The 18,952-nt window shown below is 38.8% G+C and overlaps 1 protein-coding gene across 2 annotated transcripts in view; it reads right to left on the bottom strand.

The window, feature by feature from the left end:
- The window catches only part of PRRX1 (paired related homeobox 1), a 73,347-nt gene that overhangs the window by 3,341 nt on the left and 51,054 nt on the right, over positions 1–18,952 (bottom strand). The window contains exons 2-4 of one of the 2 annotated variants that reach the window (XM_059083569.2): positions 14,214–14,389; positions 9,603–9,784; positions 5,727–5,798 (exon numbers count right to left, since the gene is read on the bottom strand). In XM_059083569.2, coding sequence (XP_058939552.1) covers positions 5,744–5,798; positions 9,603–9,784; positions 14,214–14,389 — 413 coding nt within the window. In that variant the 3' untranslated portion in view covers positions 5,727–5,743. The remainder of the gene's footprint in view (positions 1–5,726; positions 5,799–9,602; positions 9,785–14,213; positions 14,390–18,952) is intronic. The other variant, XM_059083562.2, reaches the window with a different exon arrangement.

The raw sequence follows: 18,952 nt of genomic DNA, 5'->3' as shown, positions 1-18,952 counted from the left end.
AGGGACAAAGGAGAGAGCAGGGAGAATAAAAGGCATTAGTTTCATAAAGCTGCAAGTCTGTGCCCCAGATGGGTACAAGTCTCAGGATGGGGGCAGGTAGGGACAGGTGGGTTGGACTACATGACCTCTGAGGTCCCTTACTGCCCCAGATTCCATTAGTCTAAGGCCCTTGGAAAAGGGTGGCAGTGCTTTGAAGGGCAGGGAAAAGCAGTGGAGCGTGGAACAAGTGGAGGGGAAAAGTATTTTCTGTGTTGGATACGGTGAGTAATGATTTATTTCTGGGGTGAGAGAAGAAAGCTACTTATGGTGGATAACAGGTGTTTCCTCAGTTGACCAGTTAAAACAGTGTTTAATCTTGTCTTGCCTACATCACCAGCTTGTGGGAGTGAGGAGGAAGAGAAGGAGGCATTTGAAAAGAAACTAAGGGGCATTTTTCATTCCTCATTCTAGGTAGCTGACATTAATCCTAACATATTTTAGATAATCACTGAATACCATATTAAATAGTGTACTTGGAGAGCCAGTTAAATAATCTAAGATGACTTCTCTGCCTTTGTTGATCCACTGGTTGATAGTACCAAGCACTGCCAAATCAAGAGGTTTCCATTCCAATTGGCCTTGATTTTATAACTTACTCAAAAATACTTGAGCAGCTTACACTGTTTTTTGGGTCAGTTATTTTGGAAATGTTTAAATCTCTTAGATAAACTAGCATATGCTCCAGTTTCAGTATTCCTGACTTCAGAGGTAACTGTTTCTGACTGTTCTTATTACTGAGAAAAACCCAAAGTTGTTTTTCATTGTCAGAGACTGTAATTAAGACCTAGGAATACCACTGGGCAGAAATTCATAATTGGTGGTTTTCTGTTAATTGTATCCATGAATTTCTTTTAAAAGAAAAGTAAAGGTTTCTTAGACTTGGGTGCAAATTATCCATTACTTGATACTAAACAGCTATAAGGGAACTCATTTTAATTCAATGAAAATGTTCCTAGTTGTTTCTAAGATTAGCAAAATACCTTTCAACTGAGGGCTGGAATGAGATAGACTTATAAATGGAACGACATGTGCTCTTCTGGTGCCTGCATTCCTATGCAATTTTGTCAGCCACACAGGAGTTTGTGGTTCTGGGGATCAAGTGACAGACCAGAAAGAAAAAACTAAAGCTACTCTACAAATAGAGAGACTGTATCATTAATACTTATTTGGGACACCACATAGTCAAGATTTACAGTCAAGACTTATAGTCAAGACTCACAATAGACTATTTCAGATCAGTTACTAGCAATTAACCCAGGAAAATTGGGTTAGAATGTATAATTAGGTCTTTCCAGAAATATAATCCTTAATTTAAGACCCTTATAACACTGGTATGTGTGTGAGTGTGAGTGTCTATGGTTGTGTCCTATGGCGGGGGGGAAGACTCAGAAGGGTTCCAAAATAACCCTACACTCTTCTATTTCATTGTTGTGTGTTTCACTCTTATTCATTTCTGGGTACATGATCTTAACTGTCTACACAAAGTTAGATTTGTCTATAGCATCCTGTACTTTTCCTTTTAGGACTTATTTTAATTCCTCATACTTTAAGCCCCATAGATGAGATACCACATCTGCCTTGTTCACCACCGTGTCCCCAGGTAGAACTAACACCATATTTAGCACATATTTGGCATTCAAGAAAGTATTTAATGAATAGATAAGTAACTGACAAATATCTAGATATTGTATGATTAAACTGATTCCTGCTCAATATCAGTGATCTCTGTCATCCTGCTGTGAGTAATTATTTCTAAAAATATTTTACCAAACATGCTTTTATTTTAAGGAACCAATCCTTCCCATTAATTTTGCTATCTTAATCGAATGTGCAAAATCTATAGGGACATGACAAAAGCAAGACTGATGATTGCATATTCTTAATCCACCATAAATAGCTTTTAACAGTAAAAAGTGAACAAATATTGGTGCAGGTTAGACTTATAGAATAGACTATTATTTCTGCTACTGTCTACCAAAAGACAAAGACAGAAAGAGTCCCAATTCATGTAGGTTTCAATTAGGAGTGAGATAAATAATCAGAACAACCTGTTAAAATGGGACAAGATTTTTTCTTTGTTACAATATACCAAGAAGTCTCATTTATTTTCAAAACCGATATACATATTATCATTTAAGTTCTATATGAATTACATGCTTCCATTCAAGACCCTACCAGAAATATATGCAAATCCATAAATCCCATACTCAAGAAATTTCTAGGATATACTGAAATCTAAGATTTCAAAGAAATAAAAGATCTAAGTAGCTAAGAAAAAAGATAATTGGATTTGGGAAATGTACCTAAGTTATAGATTATGACATCAACCAAATCAGCCTTTCTCAGCCAGATTTCTGTGAGAGAATTAAGTCCTAAAGATGGTACATAGTACAATTTTAAATGCATAGGAGAGAAGCTGAGATTTTGAGTTATCTGTATTATTATTTAAGTACTAAGAATAAAATTAAATGGCTTCTGAAAACAGGAGGCTAAAACTTCATGAGAGAGCAGAAGGAAAATAAAAATTCTCTGATGGCAAACTGTAGATTGTCATGGAGTATTGTGCTTTTACGTATTTGGCCCAGTTTCTTGGGGGATATGTTTTCCATCCTTTGAGATTCTGGACAAACAAAGTCCTATTTAATAGAGATTCTCTCTTTTTGTGATGATCAAAGGTGTGGCCACTTTCCTTAGCAGACAAAGGGAATTAGAACCATGGAAAATTAGTTTACTGAAGATGCTGTTACTGTTTTCTAGAAATGTCTACTGTATTTGCAATTTCAATATTATCTATTATACAACCATTTTGCTGCAGTTACTTCATAATTTGCTAGTATCATCTGGTTTTCTAGTTTGAAGACTTAGTATGGTAACACATATCTTGGAAATACTGAGATTCTCTAACACAGGCCAGATGTTAATATCCCAGATGAGATTGTTGATCCACTTCCCATCTCAAAACCAAATTAATGAAATTAGAGTTATACTTTACACAGGAGATTGGATTTTCACTGAGACATTTTTCCTTAAATAGCAACCTGTTTTTGCAGAGTTGAGAACAGCACCCTTGTCTAATTGTACTGTGGTGCTGTTCTAAGGACACCACTGTGTTAGTGAGACCATGACAATGACTTATATGTAGCTCTCAAGTTAGAGGGATGTGAGAATACAAAAGCAGTTGATATTAATGAATGAGTTTTGCAATATCCTATACACTTGATAAGTGATAAGGTTTTCACTCTATAAACGTTTAGGAAAGCTATAAACTTTCAAAAATCGGTCTAACTTATTTCAGCATTGCATAGCCATAAGAAATAGGATAAAAGAACAGAGACCATCTTAATTCACAGCCTCTAAACAAACATTTAGAGTACATAACTTTATAGGTAGAGGCTAAAGTGATATTGTGTGCACACACTAAAGAAAATGAGTATGTTTTCCCTCCAGTAGTTTGACATGAATCTAGTTTCTCAACTTAAACTAAAACTGCCATTTAGGCAAGTAGGGACCAGTCCTTTGACATACCAGTAATAAACAAGATGTGTTACAGGTCACAAAAGACAAAATTAATCCAAGAGCAGCTTAGTCATGCTTTAAAAAGGCATTAGAAGTGTGATGGAGAGGACTCACTTCCAAAAGTGACAACAGATGCAAGAGAGCCTTGAGTGGCTGTCAATCTGAAAGATTGTTCATGACCACCTCTTCTCCATGTCACCAAAACTTCTAAAGCTCTGTGTTAGGAAAAGAACTAGAACCCTGAAATGTTTTCTCACAAGACAGAAACCAATGAGGTTAATAAGCTGTTTTCAACCAAATTAATGGGGCCATTCACACCATGTAAAACGACCTCTCCTTCCTAAACAGGATTAAGCTTCATGGGCTAAAGGGATGAGGTTGAAACTAGGTAATTTATTAAGCACATGATAACACCAAGAGCCTGCTTTACAACACGTAGAGATCCTGTCCACTGGTCTTGCCTTCTGCCTATTCCTCTATCAGGATGCAGACATGAGATGAGTACTAAGACTGGGCTTATAGGGTTTGGCCAAAGCAATATATCTATTTAGCTTTGAAGAATGTAAAGTTCTCTGTGTCTGTGACCAAGAAATGACATTGCCGTGTACAGGACATTGAGGAATGAGAGATGAAAATGAAATACTTGTATCCCATCTGTTGATTCAGCAAATCTGCTCTGGGACTTGCACAGAGCTGACACATTTAAGAAAGCTTGAAATTTTTCCCTCTCCTTATTTGGAGATTCCTAACAGATGGAGCCCAGCCACAGACAGCAGAATGCTAACCACCATCAGGGTTAGAGTTCTCTTTTCACTGGGGACAAATCATTTTTGATAATTTCAATCTACCTTGAGAGGTTGTCATGAGGGGTAGTGTGTTAAAATGACTGCCAAACACCAAGGAAGTATAGAAAATACTATACATGGTATGGTTTTAAAGCCAGGAAACTTATGAACGTCTCCCCCTCTGCTTTCTAATCACCCAGAGTGTATATCCCACAAATCATGAAACAGTTGAGGAGACCTGGGGGAAAAATACTACCTGACTCAGTTTTCAACTCTAACTTTGTTTTCTATGTGGCTCTTTTGGACAAAATGATGACAAGCTATGGAAAATTTCACCCCAAAGACAGATCTGTTAGCCCAAGAAGTCTATGTGTCTTCCTGAGATCCTAAGCCTTCCCAGCTTGGGATTTTTTGAAAGGCTGTAGAGCTTGAGGTTTTCATGACTGTCTGTGATGTTTAGAGGTTGGAGATCATCTCTTTGGTTTGTTCTTTTGTCAGTGCAAGAACAGCAGAGGTATACTTGCTTCCTCTAAGAAAATTCAATATGAGTTTTCCTAGAGAAAATTTACTTTGAAAGAGAGACCCGATAAATCCTTTTGGAAGTGATCTTTTGTGATTTAAATAATCATTTCCAACTTCTGTTTTTAAAACTCAGAAGTTGATTTTTTAAACGTACATTTAGCTCTTAAAGTGGACACATTTGGGCCATATTTCATTACTAAGCCTTCAGTTTGCACTGCATGTTCAGTAGTGCTTCCACCATTTTAAACTTTTCTTTCTAGAAATGTTTTATATATGAAGACTTGCATCTTTCTGTTGTCTCAATGATTTTTGTTTCTCTTTTTGAAATGCACACTGCTTAACCGTATGTTCCAAACGCCCCTGTGTGATATATAATAGGGAAACTATTACTAGCTCAAGCTTAGATACAAGGTTACATAAGAGATTCATGACCCAACTGGCCTGAAGAACAACAAGAGCCAGGACAAGAACATAGTTCTTCTGACTTCTGTCCCATCACCTCTAAAACCTCACTATTCAAAGTATGTACGAAGTGTCAACAGCATGGGCATCACATGGGAGCATGTTAGAGGTACATTTTTCCAGGTCCTGCCCCAGACTTACTGAATCTCATTCTGCATCATACCATGATTCCAGGTGATTCATACACCCAGTAATCTTTGCAGAGCCCTGCTCTAGGCTATCAGACTACCCTTAACTCTATGAATGTATTTTCTTGCAGTTTTGGTTTCCAATGGTGTTCCCCACTTGAGGACCTCACTGCTTTCATTTCTAGGACTGGTAAGCCCCACTTTCTTGAATATACTTAATTCCCATTTAAACCCTACCCCCAGCAGCCGCCCTCTTCCCCCTCTGACAAGTTACCTTTTCAGTGTCTTCCGTTAGAATCCGTTATGAAGCCCCTCGTGTAAACAACATCTTGGGAGGGACGAGGATCTATTTTTGAAAGTGTGAAAGGGAGAAATGAGCCAAATGCGTTCAGCAGATGTCAGGCAGCACCGTGACCACGATCAAATGAGGGGAGGAGGAGGAGAAGGTGGGGGGAGGGAAATTGTGGATAAGGATCGCTGGCCTCTCTTTCACTTGTCATTAGTTTTCTTTGAAGCCCAGCCCTCCCTCTGGAAATGGCACTCCAGACCAACAGTGCAGAGCCAGGCCATTCTTTATCTATTTTTCATAGGAAGGGATGTCTCTGCAGAAAGGTTTCTTGACTACTTCATCTAAAACAACAGTCAAAAGTCCAGGACCTGGTAAATCACTGCTATCCGAGAGGCAAAGCAGTACAAGATAATGAGTCTTAATAACTCTAGTGCTTGTGTATGCTTTCATTTGCATAAGGAAACAGTCCTGAGCTAAGCAGTGAGCATGTGTGCCAAAGACAAGCTTCTTTCAACTGTCCAGGGGTAGATAAAGAAGACACCTGCCAGGACAGTAGTGTCCTGATAAGGAATGCTTTGTTCCTTCTGGTGACTCAGTTGCCTACCTGATATCATCACCTCTAACACCCTCGAGGGAATGAAGGAGGTCATGACATGCTATAAATAGAGTGAACCTTAAGTCTCAGTTTGCCAGGGACAATCCAGTTTATGCCTGTTGTCCTAGTGTCATTATTAATAGCACTCTCCTTTTACTTCAAAAGTGTCCCAGTTTGGATGATAAATTATACAGCCACCACTCTTGATATAAAAGACACCCAGAAAAAAATATGTTGGCTGTTTCCCATCCCATAATGCTGACCATATGCACGCTATCTGCTTTGAGTCTTGGTTTCCTCCTCTCTTCTTCCACAGTTTGCTGTGGAAGTGAGCAAACTGTCCTCTCTGGCAAAACTGTCTGCTCCACTATCCCTGGGTTGCATGACCAAGCTGCCTCACTCATCCCAGGGGTTGCTCGCACACCCCAGAATGTGGACCTCAGTCGCAGGCATGCTTCACAGATCTGAGACAAACCCTGAATCAAACAGGCGTGTTTACGTAGTTTCCTATTCTTACACTATTTACTATTTTCAATATCATGTAAGATTTAATTTGAATGAAAATATGGTTATGTGGCCTAATACTTTGGACAGAAACAGGGGTCATGAGCCCTGGCTCTAATTCTGCTTGCTGAAGGCTTAAACTTGGGCAAGTGTTGGGTCTGTTCTTTGGAACCAGATCAAGGACAGAGCTGCCACACAGGAGCATCCAAGGATTAACCAAGAGAAATGCCTTTTAATGAATGTCACATGTGAGATAACTAATTGGACATAATAGTACCAACAGAAATAGCAAGTTAATTTTCCATAACACAAAAGATCTATCATTTCCTTTGCTTTTCATCACTTGGTTTTCTTTTATATTTCCTTAACAAGACTTATATTTCCTACCAAGCTTCAAAATGTGAAATCATAACGTATTTTGGTTCTAAACATAGCAGAAAAATCTCCAAGAAACAAAATAGCTTTGTGCCACTTTTAGAAATTAATCAAAATATAAACACTTCAGTCAACATTGGGTCAAAAAACATTACTATTGATTAAATTACTGCTTAAACCATCATTTTTCTACTTAAATCTGGAGATTAATTTATTCTTCATATTAATTTGTTCTTCATACAGAATATGAACAATCAGATTCTATGAAATTTTTAATTAATTATTTTTTACAAACTCTGTGTCTAAGAGAGAAATGATATAAAAGTATACCATGAATTGAGTAAGAAGTACTAGGTTATATGGTTTTTAAGTGAAAGGAGCAGAATACGAAATAGTATTTATACTAAGTCTATACTATATAAAATACTGAACTCTAATTGCAAAAATAAACACTAATTATCTCAAGATGGTGGACTTATGAGTTTTTTTAAGTGTATCTAGTATTTCTACATAATCATTCAAATTAAAATAGAACACTTCCCCAAATAGCACACATAAATTGCATAATAATTTCAGTTAGATGCCCATATACGTAGTATGTATAATGCAGGCACAGGATTTGAACTTCTGCTGAGGACCAGGTAATCTAGCCATTAATTCAGGGAAGATTTCATCCCCACTCATGCAGTGTACTGCCCTCTGCCTCTCACTGGTAAGGACCACGTGACAGCCATCTGGGTTATTACAGCTGGTATGAAAACTTCCTCACTAGGATCCAGGAAGAAAAAGGAGCTGAACTTCCTGGTTGTGACCACATTCAAACCAGAGACCTTGAAACATCAAGCTCTGATCCACATCCATTTCCCAAGCCATTTAATGAGTCTATGAACTATCAGTATTTATCTGAAAAACAAAGCAGTCTTCCACTTATTTAAAATATTAAAGAATATATGATTTCACGATGGTCTTCAAACTATGTTTTTAGTAAATCCTATGGGATAGGAGTCTAAATTTTAAGTAGGACACACAGATATGATTAATCTTTTGAAATCAGCAAAGCATACTATGTCTGAGAAAAATAGAAATTTCCAGTTTCCTATGCATAGAGTCTCCATGTACTAAGACCAAAGCAATTCAGGCTAATTTCACAATGGGGAATTTAAAAGAAATTTTCAAATCCATTTATCATGTTTCTTTCAAGGAACTGATTTGGAACAGAGAGAGTATTTAGATAAGGTTTTTTGCTTTGATTAGAGTGATCAACTTTTGAAAGTATTTGCATTTCACTAATGTTGCATTTCACATCAGTAGCTCAGCATCAACTGGGAGATAATCTCATAATTAGTTTGAAACCTCTCTTTAAACTTTTAATTAACCTTAGCAATAAAAAGGTAAACAGAAGCATAATAAATGAATTTGTAAATACTTCCTCCTCCACTGCAATCAGCCAGAGAACACATAGCCTTGATCTGGTTTCTAAGAATACTCAGGTTTAGATTCAAATAAAGACACTTTAGACTAATGACAATGCATTAGGCACATGTGTTTCAGCTTCCCTCTGGCATTCATCTGTATATTCTGGACAGCATAATAAATGGAGGTTAAAAGTCTTTCCAAGCCATTGAAATAATACTCTGTTATTTGCTTCCTTAATATTTTTCACCTTTTAAATATAAAAATTTAGTGTAAAGTATACATTGTTTTTATATTTTTTAAAAAAAACCACACACGCACAAACTAACCCCCTTCAAAGAACTTCAGATACGTAGACAAGAATTAGCAATAGATTAGGAAGGCATCTTGGATCATAAGACATCCCCACCTACTAGCAAAGAACTATGGCCACGAAAGTTATCTGAATGATCTTGGGTTTTTTCCCCTTCTTTCTCTCTCTCTCTGTCTCTCTCCTTCTTTTTTCCCTTCCTTACTTCTTTTCTTTTCATTCAAAATCAGTTTTGTTGTGAAGTTTGCCTTTGGCCCTACACTTAGAGCCTTACATGTTAAATTCCTACTTGCATATAATCAAACCAATCTATCAGATTTGGAAATGGAGTAAAGTTTTGTTCCAGAATGATTACAAGAGGGACTCTGGGCATAGCTTAATGATCTTTTCTTTTAGATTCTTCCCCATCTTTGAAACCTTTGCAAGAGTTCCTGAGTCCAAGAGGAGATTGCTGATGGCCTGCCCCTCTCTCTTCTGCCCCAAACCCTGCTCCTGGGGCAACTAGTAATCTCCTGTGAAAATCTGGGGATGTCAGCAAGTTGAATGTCTCTGAAGAGGTTAACCCAGTAAGAAATGTCAGCCAGCTGCACAAGCAGCTTTAAACGTGACCAACCGCTGAGAAACGTGTGGAAGTGGAGCAAGGGAGAGTGGGCCAGTCATTCACCTGTACGGAGAGGCCGTCCCCCAGGAGAGATAATCAGTGGGTCTTGGAGCAGGACGAGGTACGATGGGCTGCTCCACAGCAGTCACATCTCCTGAGTAGGATTTGAGGAGGGAAGCGTTTTTATTGGCCAGCATGGCTCTCTCATTCCTGCGGAATTTGGCTCTTCGGTTCTGAAACCACACCTGGAAGATTGTCGGGAGGAGAGAAGAGCATGAGGAGGGAGAGAAAAAAAAAAAAGAAGAGGTTCCATGAATAAAGTCCTGGTTGATTTTTACCATGAAATACCTTCCCAAGGAAGATATAGGCTAAGTATGGAATTCTTCCCAGAACAACAGAAAACATGCCATAATCCTTCCCTGGTGGGACATGTTCCAGGGCTATTAAGGACAAAGACTATTAGAACAGGACCATGAGGTTCTTCCAATAATCAAGCCACCAGAGATGGGCTCCATGACTAACCCATGTGACAGAAAAATATGGATTATAATCCTTGTTGTAATTGTAATTTTTTAAAAAAGAAAAATCTCGTTAGACTTCTGCACAGATACAATGGCATTTTAAAAGTTTTTTCAAAATTCTTCAAAAGGCAAAAACTTCAACTGCTTTCATAATACTTATTGGATATGTAAAGAAAATTCTCCATCTTCCCCAAAGTAGCCTGTGCGACAAGGATTTAAGAAGTGAATAGTTTATCTGGGAGGTGCAAGGAATATCAATAAGAGAGGGAGGAAGTAATAGAAGAAAAGCAACCTCTAACTGTGCTACTGAACCAGCTTCCTCTGTGGGAGCTGAGTCCTTAAGGGGCTCTAAGGACTGAGGCAGGGCACACTCCTCCCACCGGAGGGGTGAGAGAATTGTGGATTTGTACACTGGCTCCTGTCAGTCATTGATTATAAATGTTCCAACACTTCTGGCACGTCTCCCGAAGTTCTAGAAAGAAACTTGTGAAACAGAAATGCAGATACTGAAAATTGGAAGTTGGCTGTAGTATATTTAATTGTAGGCTTCCAAGGAAATGGGCAGTACTGGTATCATTGACTACAGCTAATAAACCTACCATTTATTAAGTGTTATTAGGGCTAGGAACTTATATAAGCACATTACCTACATTATTTCTAGTTATCATGACAATTCTACAATTAGGTATTATTATTTCTATTTCAGAGTTGAGGAAACCATTTCAATGAGATTAAGTAATCTGTTGAAGTTCTCACAAGTAATAAATGGCTGAGTTTTTGAGCTTAAGAACATCTGACTCATGATACTACAACTCTTCCAGACTGCCGTGGTATTTTATTCATTCATTTACTCATTCAAGAAATCTTTATGGCGATTGTGTTCTAGACCCTGGCCTAAATACTGGGAATTGAGAGGTGAGACTTATTCTCTGTTCATAAGCAGCTCACAATCTATTAAAAGAAGATAGACATGTAAATTTGAAATATTACAAGAATTTTAAGTGCAATTATGGAAACGCATGCCAAGGTGTGGGAGAAAGAAATCCTATGGTGCGGAGTGGGACAATTTCACAGTTCTAGTTGGTAACATTCACATAAAATACCACGTGATTGGTGCCCCATGGAAGACCAGGGTGCACATCAGTAGAGGAAGAATCTTTTCTGCCTTCACCTCTTTTGTTTCTAATGGGTCCTTCATATTGCTATTAGAGTTATCATTTTAAATGCAGATATAATTGTATTAGGGCTTCGCTTTAGCTTTATATCATCCGCTGACTCTCCTTCACCCACAGATTAAAATCAAAAAGTCTTACCATAGAACAAAGACTGTTCAAGAATTAGCTCATATTGTCCACCAAGTCTGCCACATCCTGTATCACTTGAATCTCATGCACTGGCCCTTCATCATTTCCAATCCTACCTGGGCTTAAGACTCCCAAATATATTTGGTTATTTTCCCACCTACGTGTATTCACTGAATGTTCTCTCTGCCTGCGATATTCTTCCCTTTTGTCCACATGCCAAAGACATGTTTCTTAAGATTTAACTTTAGTATCCCCTTCTTTGTGAAATGTTGTAGTGGAATGAACATAACTTTAAAGTCTAACAGAGTTGGATTAAAACACTGGCTCCATGACTTTAAAGGTTTGTCCTTGGATAGTTATTTAATTTCTCTGATCCCTTGTCCTCCAATCAAATGAAGATAATTATACCTACTCACAGGTTGTTGTGAGACTTGGCTCAGAATGGCTGCTTAATGTTCATGTATTCTCTTTTTCCCCAGGCAGACTTAGTCATTCCTACCTCTGGTCTATCACTAATTCTTGAACATTCCTTTAGTGTAGGAATCATCTTACTCTATGATAATAGTATGATATGCACATCTGTCTTCTCTGCCCCCAGTCTGTAACATCTTTAAGGAGAGAGGCCAGTGTATTATTTATGCCCAGCAAACCAAAACCAGTTCCAAGTGAATAACAGATGCTCGATAAATATTTGAGGGAAAAAAAGTGAATTTTGCAAAGATGATAAGATATGGCTTCCATCCAAGAGGACTTCACAGTCTAGTTGGGGAAGTTGGCCCACATACAACTCAATATAATACATGTCATGCTGTGATAAAAGCCATAAATATAAAGAAGGCCAGAGTCAGAGGGAGTGGTTCACACTGGCAAAGGGTAAGACTTCATGGAGGAAGAATAAAGTCACGGAGGGAGAATTCTGTCCTGCTCACGTGGGAAATGTTCACAACTCTAAAAGACATTAGAATGTGGTAGGATGGAAAAGGTGGAAGATAAAACAGTTTCAGCATATGAGAAAGTCATTTGCTCATTGTTGTGATGGGGCCAAAACAGCTCTCAACCCAAAATTGTTCTTTCACATTTAAAAAAAAATTTCCAGCCTTGCCCTGTCCAGGTTTCCTTATTTAAAATTCAGATCGCCATGGCAAAAATGGTACTTTCAGGAATTGTGGCTTATTGGCCTAAAATTATTTACTAGGCCACTGCAGGCCAAGCCTGGGGTATAAAACATATGGGGTTTTGAAGGAGAGGAAGGGATTTAAGAGTAGAAACAGAGAACGTGTTTGGAAAACTGTGGTGAGCAGCATGAGGGAAGAAGATGTGGGAAGGCAGACCTCCGAGTTCTGCTTTGGACTGCAGGATGGAGAGAGCAGAACTGAGTTTGTGCCTGTGGACCACTCTCATCTGAGCCCGGAGAGACCGCCACACAGTAACATACACATCTTCACGTATGCCTTCTTCTCACCTACCCTCGGGGGCACCACAGTGCCCAGGCAACTTTCCCCTTCTGTCAATTACATTTTTTTTTCTCCTGGGGAACACTTCTAGGTGAAGTCCCTGTTTCCCATGGGGAAAACTCTTGCACACTCTCTTCAGGCTGAAGGGACCTCTAGGACCCTCTCCCTCAACTCAACAAATGTCTCTCATAGCATAGGGTCCTAGGTACAGTTCCTACCCTCCACACCCTTCGAGTCTAGCTCAAGTCCCCATCAAGAGGGTCATTATTTGCAGAAAGAAACCCTTTAAGCCCAGACTGAACACAGATATGCAAACAATAATTCATTCAGGAAGACAAGACAGATTTGGCCCACAACCCCTCTTTATCAACAGAGCAGCCTACCACTGGCAATATGGAAAATAATAAAATCTTGACTCTCAGCAAAGATAGCAAAGCACTGCTTGAAAAAGCATTTAGCCAGAAGACTCTTATTTATTTAAAATTTACTGTAGTGCTTAAAATCATGAACTCTGAATCTGCATATCTGTCTTCAAATCCTAGTTCAGCCACTTCCTAGCTGTGTGACATTGGGGAAACTACTTTAACCGCTGAGTCGCAGTTTCCTCATCTGCAAGATGAATAATGTTATCCACCTCAGTGAATTGTTGCGAGGATTAGACAGATTAGTTTATGTAACTACAAAAACTAGTTGGCATGTAAGGGCTCAACTAGTGTTAGTTATGATTATCATCATTATTATTCCTAATAACAGGTTGTATTATTTCTAGATGTCTGGCTTGTAGTTGATTTCTCATGGCATTCATATTAGAAACACATGCTATTCTCTTTCCCCTGTCTTACATGCCCTTACCCTTCTTTACTTCATAGAGACACAAAATCATCTATTTGAATGTGCTCTTAATGCAGTTCCTAAGGGCAAGGTCTTTGGTGTGTTCATTTCCCACTCGCATCCATGTCCATAATTGTGTGTATTTATAATACATTTCCTGAAGATTTGGATATTCCCAAAGTCTGGGGAGGAAAACTGAGATGGAGGACAGAGAGTTCACCTCTCTGGCCACCCTACAGCTCAAGTTGAAAGCTGGGATGTGGAGGAGGGAGGGTGCAGAGTCAAATGCTCCAAAGGACAATGTTTATAACATGGATCTGGAAGAGTGAGAAACATTGGGAGGAATGAGACCTCTAGCAAGGCATTTTCTGCCCTACTGAAAGGCATTCACTTCAATTTTTAAAAATACTCTGCTGCCAAAAGAAACACAATTAGAAACTGATTCTGTTCTCATGCTGTCCATTTATAATTCTTTTTAGTATCAGCTCTGGTCTGAAACCTACAAGTTGTGTTTTTCAACAGTCTTCAGAGATGTGCCTCTAAGGAGGGGAATACTCCGGTTACCTGCACTCTGGCCTCGGTGAGGTTCACCCGGCGGGCGAGGTCTTCTCGCACAAAAGCATCCGGGTAGTGTGTCCGCTCAAAGACACGCTCCAAAGCCTGCAGCTGGCTGCTGTTGAAGGTTGTCCTGTTCCTCCGCTGCTTTCTCTTTTTCTTTTCCTCTGAGTTCAGTTGATCATCTGGAATAGAAGAAATTGATGATAAGGAGCTAAAAAGTCACGTTGGAGGTACTGGTTTACACTTCATTACTGTGTACCTACAGTGAGATTGTTTCCTTGGCTCACATGCTTATCAAAGTGCTATAGCCAAATGCCACTTTCAGTGTGCAAATACAGGCATTGGTGCTATCAAGTTCATATGCCAAGAACCCGCAGCAGTTCTGATGCTTGGTTGTTGCTTCTAAATCTGGGACCAGACCTGAACTGTCAGAGGGATATTTTTTGTATGCTGAAAAAACAATATTTTTTTGAAGCCTATTTTGTCAAAGAGGGCTAAAAGAAAATTTAACTCCTCTTCATGTTCTCTGTAGATGGAGGAAGGAGAGTAGATTGCTTTGTACCTCATTTGTCTTAGACAATATTAGAAGGATCTCTGTTTTACCATGCATTTTCCTGGAAACAGCAAGTAACTCCTAAATATATTTGCTCAAAGCTCCATCCTGTTGCTGAGGCAGGCTTCAGGGGCCTCAGCCTAGATCAGAGCTAGTGCTATAACACCATCAAAAGCTGACACTGACCTGAGACTCACCCTCTAAGAACTCAAGAACAGTCCTGAAACATCTCTGAAACTGTTTCACTCCAGATTTGAGTTCTAAGGCTTTGAGCTCTTGGGAACCTTTGGCAAATCATTTCCCCATGTTTTCACCTGTCAAGATTCCTCCTTGGTTTTCTCTGAGTACCCCCAAAGGCACCCTGGCAAGATGATCATCCAGGTTGCCCATGGCAGTCAGAGAGTAGTGTGCTCCTGTCTTGCCATCCTCCTTCAGCCCAGACAGGAATGATGGATGTGTGAAGCTGAGCGGAATACCAGTTGTGCTAACACCACCATCAAGCCCTCACCCTGACGCCCAAGCCACTGCAGAGCCCGTGTAGCACTCAGAGATTTATAGCTCGAGCTGCTCAGGCCCAAGTCACATGCTCAGCCTGATGAACTGAACTCACACTTCCAATCACTTTCCCCACTCAGCTCAAAGAAAAATATGAGGAGTGAGAGTGAGTGTGGAGAGAAAGAAGAGCATGGCCACTCGCTCCACATTCAACAGAAAGTAGCTCTCAGCTATTTTTTCCAACATGTAAAGTCTCCTGATCCTCTCTGACTATAAATACACAAAACACTCAAGAAAATTACCAGCATGAATTCTAATGCCCCAAGGAGAGTGACCCACCCCTGAGCTATAGTAGTATTATTACAAATTGAGGGCATGTTCCAGATTTGGGTGGGGATTCAAAGTGCAGCTTAAATCTAGGAGTTCCTAGCTCAGATCTCTCAGTGCCTAACTGAGGCCTCCAAGACTTTTTGATGCGAGACCCCTTCTTCATGAGTGCTGCTTCATCAGTGATGCCCTTGGAGCTCAGAAGAGAGACTGCTCTTTCCTTCCTGATAGTTAAAGCACCTAGATATAGTAAGTGCTTGTTGAATTTGTGTCCAGAGAAAATGTGAAACTTTTCCTGTCTTGAGAAAATTGTTTCTGTAGGAAAAAAAAAAAAAAAATAGCCATATGATCTCAACTACATTCCCCCAGCTGAGAAGCTGCTGACACCCATTCTCTCAGCTTTATGGTTGTGTTCAGAGTTTACCACCTCTCTAGTTTCTTCCACTGTGGTACCTCAACAAGGAGCCCTGCTTTGAAGCCACTTTTGTGACACTCTCAATAAGAAGATCAGATCAGTGGCATCTTGAGAATGGAGCCAATTTAATTATCATGATTTCTGGGATCTATCAACGCCTGGAATATTCCATCCAACAACCCTGATTTTAGCTATTAGCAAAATTAGTTTATAATAATGTCAACACTAGAGTTCAAACACCTAGGGTCATACATCTTTCCGCTGTTGCCTTGCATGTGTATGCTCCTTCCTATCTGAATATTTGAAGGCATTCCTGTTGCTCCCATTCTCTTTCTAAATCTTTTTACAGTTCTATGTCTTGCACTTCAGGTCTCTCTCAGTCATTCAGGACTTTTGACAGCACCACAACTGTATTTCATGCTCCTATTAAACAGAAGTCTGCAAAAAATCTTTAGCTTCCATACCAACCCTAGACTGAGACCAATTAGACCCTAGGCTATTTTAATCATATAAAGGAAATCCCTTGTTAAGCCAATCCCATGATTTGCTTTCTTTCCTCAAAGAAAATGCTTTCTCAGGTATAACCACAAATTATAAATCCTTTATGCTGTTTGGTAAGCCCATTTCTTCTTGTACTGCCAAACTATGATGGAGAACAAGAATTTTTTTATGTTTTGTTGTTAGTACTACAACCTGCTGCATAGCTTTTCAGTAGTTCTTTGAAATCTTCCACTCTTCACTCAAATTCCACTGCCTGTCCACCGTAAACCACCAACTCCCTTGACATGGGAGCAAGGGAAATGAAGAATTATAGTTTATGACAGAGAATAAATAGCTATGATGACCTGAAATGATTCCAGCAAAAGTTTCCCAGTGAATGTTCTTGTTGTTTTTAACAAATGAAAACACCAGTCCAGATCATGTTGAAGGTGAGAAAAGACACACAAATAACAGGGGTCCAAGGAGTGTATCTGGCAAATGTCCTTCAGAGCACAAGTATAATAGAAAGAGACAGTGAGGGGGCAACAGAGACAGCTTGAGTGGCAGCCCTTCGGCTCGTCTGTCTTTGCTCACTAATCACCAACTATGAGCTCCCTGTTTTCCCCCAAGAACACAGAACAGGATCAGTACAATCTCATCAGCAGCATGAGAGAAAATGTGAACATCGTACAGGTTTACAAATGTGGGGTATTTGAAACACCTGGGATAAGGACTGTTATCAGATTCTGAACTCTGGTTGAATACAGGGTAGAGAAAGTAGTGTATTTTTATCATTGCTGGAATATCATCTTTCTTGTAAAAACAGCTACTGTAAAGGTTGATTTTGAAAGATGCTGTCCAAGGATGCTGACAGCCAATTGGCCATCAGGAAATAGCTAATTCTTTGGAATTCTGAAGTGGGTAGGATTCACCAAACTGCAGGATAACCACAGGGTACATGGATACATTTTTAGCAAAATCATGTTTCAACTCCAAGGTGTTTACAGATTTTATGGATGATTATGTATGTTATGAATGATTGAGTAAATTGTAAAGATGCAGTTACTGCCATGCTTTCAAATAAAAATAAGAAAAATGATCTTATTAGCAGGTTAATTTTCACTTGGATTCATGAGTCATAAAATTTTGGCACCACATGAAACCAGAGAAATTATCTAATTCAACCCTTTTATTTTACAGATGAGGTAAATGAGTCTTAGAAGAATGAAGTGATTTGCCTCAAATCAAAATACAAGCTGTGACTGAGCCAGAGCTAGAAGCCAGGACTTCTATTTTTTTAAAATTTAAGATATAGTTGATTTACAATGTTGTGTTAGTTTCAGGTGTACAGCGAAGTGATTCAGATATATATATATATAATATATAAAAGAATATATATTTATCCTTTTTCAGATTCTTTTGCCTTATAGGTTACTACAAAATATTGAGTATAGTTCCCTGTGCTATACAGTAGGTCCTTGTTGGTTACTTATTTTATATATAGTAGTGTGGAAACCAGGACTTCTAATTCCACTCTACTTTTAAGTGCCAATGACAATATACACCTTGTGCAGGAGAGGGGTAATGACTCACCAGAGATATAAATAAAAAACCACTACCCTAGGAAAAAATTTCATGGGAAAGATAGGTTTATCCAAACTAGCTGTATAAAGAGGGTCTCAGGAAGAGGGTCCACGTGTATCACCTGTTGTTATTCCTGCCAGAAGAGCCATTAAAAAAATGCAGCCATTCTCATCTAGGACAGTAACTTTGATCCAGATGTTCTTGGATTTCACTTTTCAAAGGCCTCTGTAAGTCCTTGCTTCATCAGTTAAGTGTGTGCAGGGTTACGTTAGCAAAGTAATAAACCCTCATCTTCCATCTTCTCTTCACATTCATATTAGTACTTCCGTTTCTTTCATTTTAGGACACAGTTCAAAATCTCTGTCTCCTATGACACATCTTAATCCTACTTTCTCTATAAAACTTTGCTGATAATGCCAATCCATATTGATTTCTCCATATCTAAATTCCTAAACATATTTTAGTACATAATCAAATACTTCTTAAAAATTATGGTTCATTTCTTTTTATGTAAATGTTTTGTCACCTCGCTGCGGTCAAGTATTCCTATATAAAAGACATAAGGTCTTTTGATAGATTAAATGACAATACAATTTGAAAGAGTTATAGTAGTATTGTGGTATAGAAGTAGTCCCAGAAAATTAGAACCTTGGTGATTTAAGTAAGGTTTTGGAGGGCTGAATAACTTCTGAATTCCAATTATTATTTTTAACGGTGCATAGTAAATAATTAGGTTAACATTATCTTTTTGTCCCTGGATAATTTTACCTGTGGAGGAAAAAAATCTTTTTACCATGTTTCTTTTTCAAACAGGTTCACCACCAGATTTAGAGAGATGGGAGAAAGCTGGGTGGGTCTGACTCTTCCGTAAATGAAGGAGCTGGTCCTTCT

The sequence above is a fragment of the Kogia breviceps genome, chromosome 1, assembly GCF_026419965.1.
Source record: "Kogia breviceps isolate mKogBre1 chromosome 1, mKogBre1 haplotype 1, whole genome shotgun sequence".
NCBI classification, from domain to species: Eukaryota; Metazoa; Chordata; class Mammalia; order Artiodactyla; family Physeteridae; genus Kogia; species Kogia breviceps.
The sequence above is the reverse complement of the archived record's forward strand: the minus strand, read 5'-3'. Positions and strand labels throughout refer to the sequence as shown.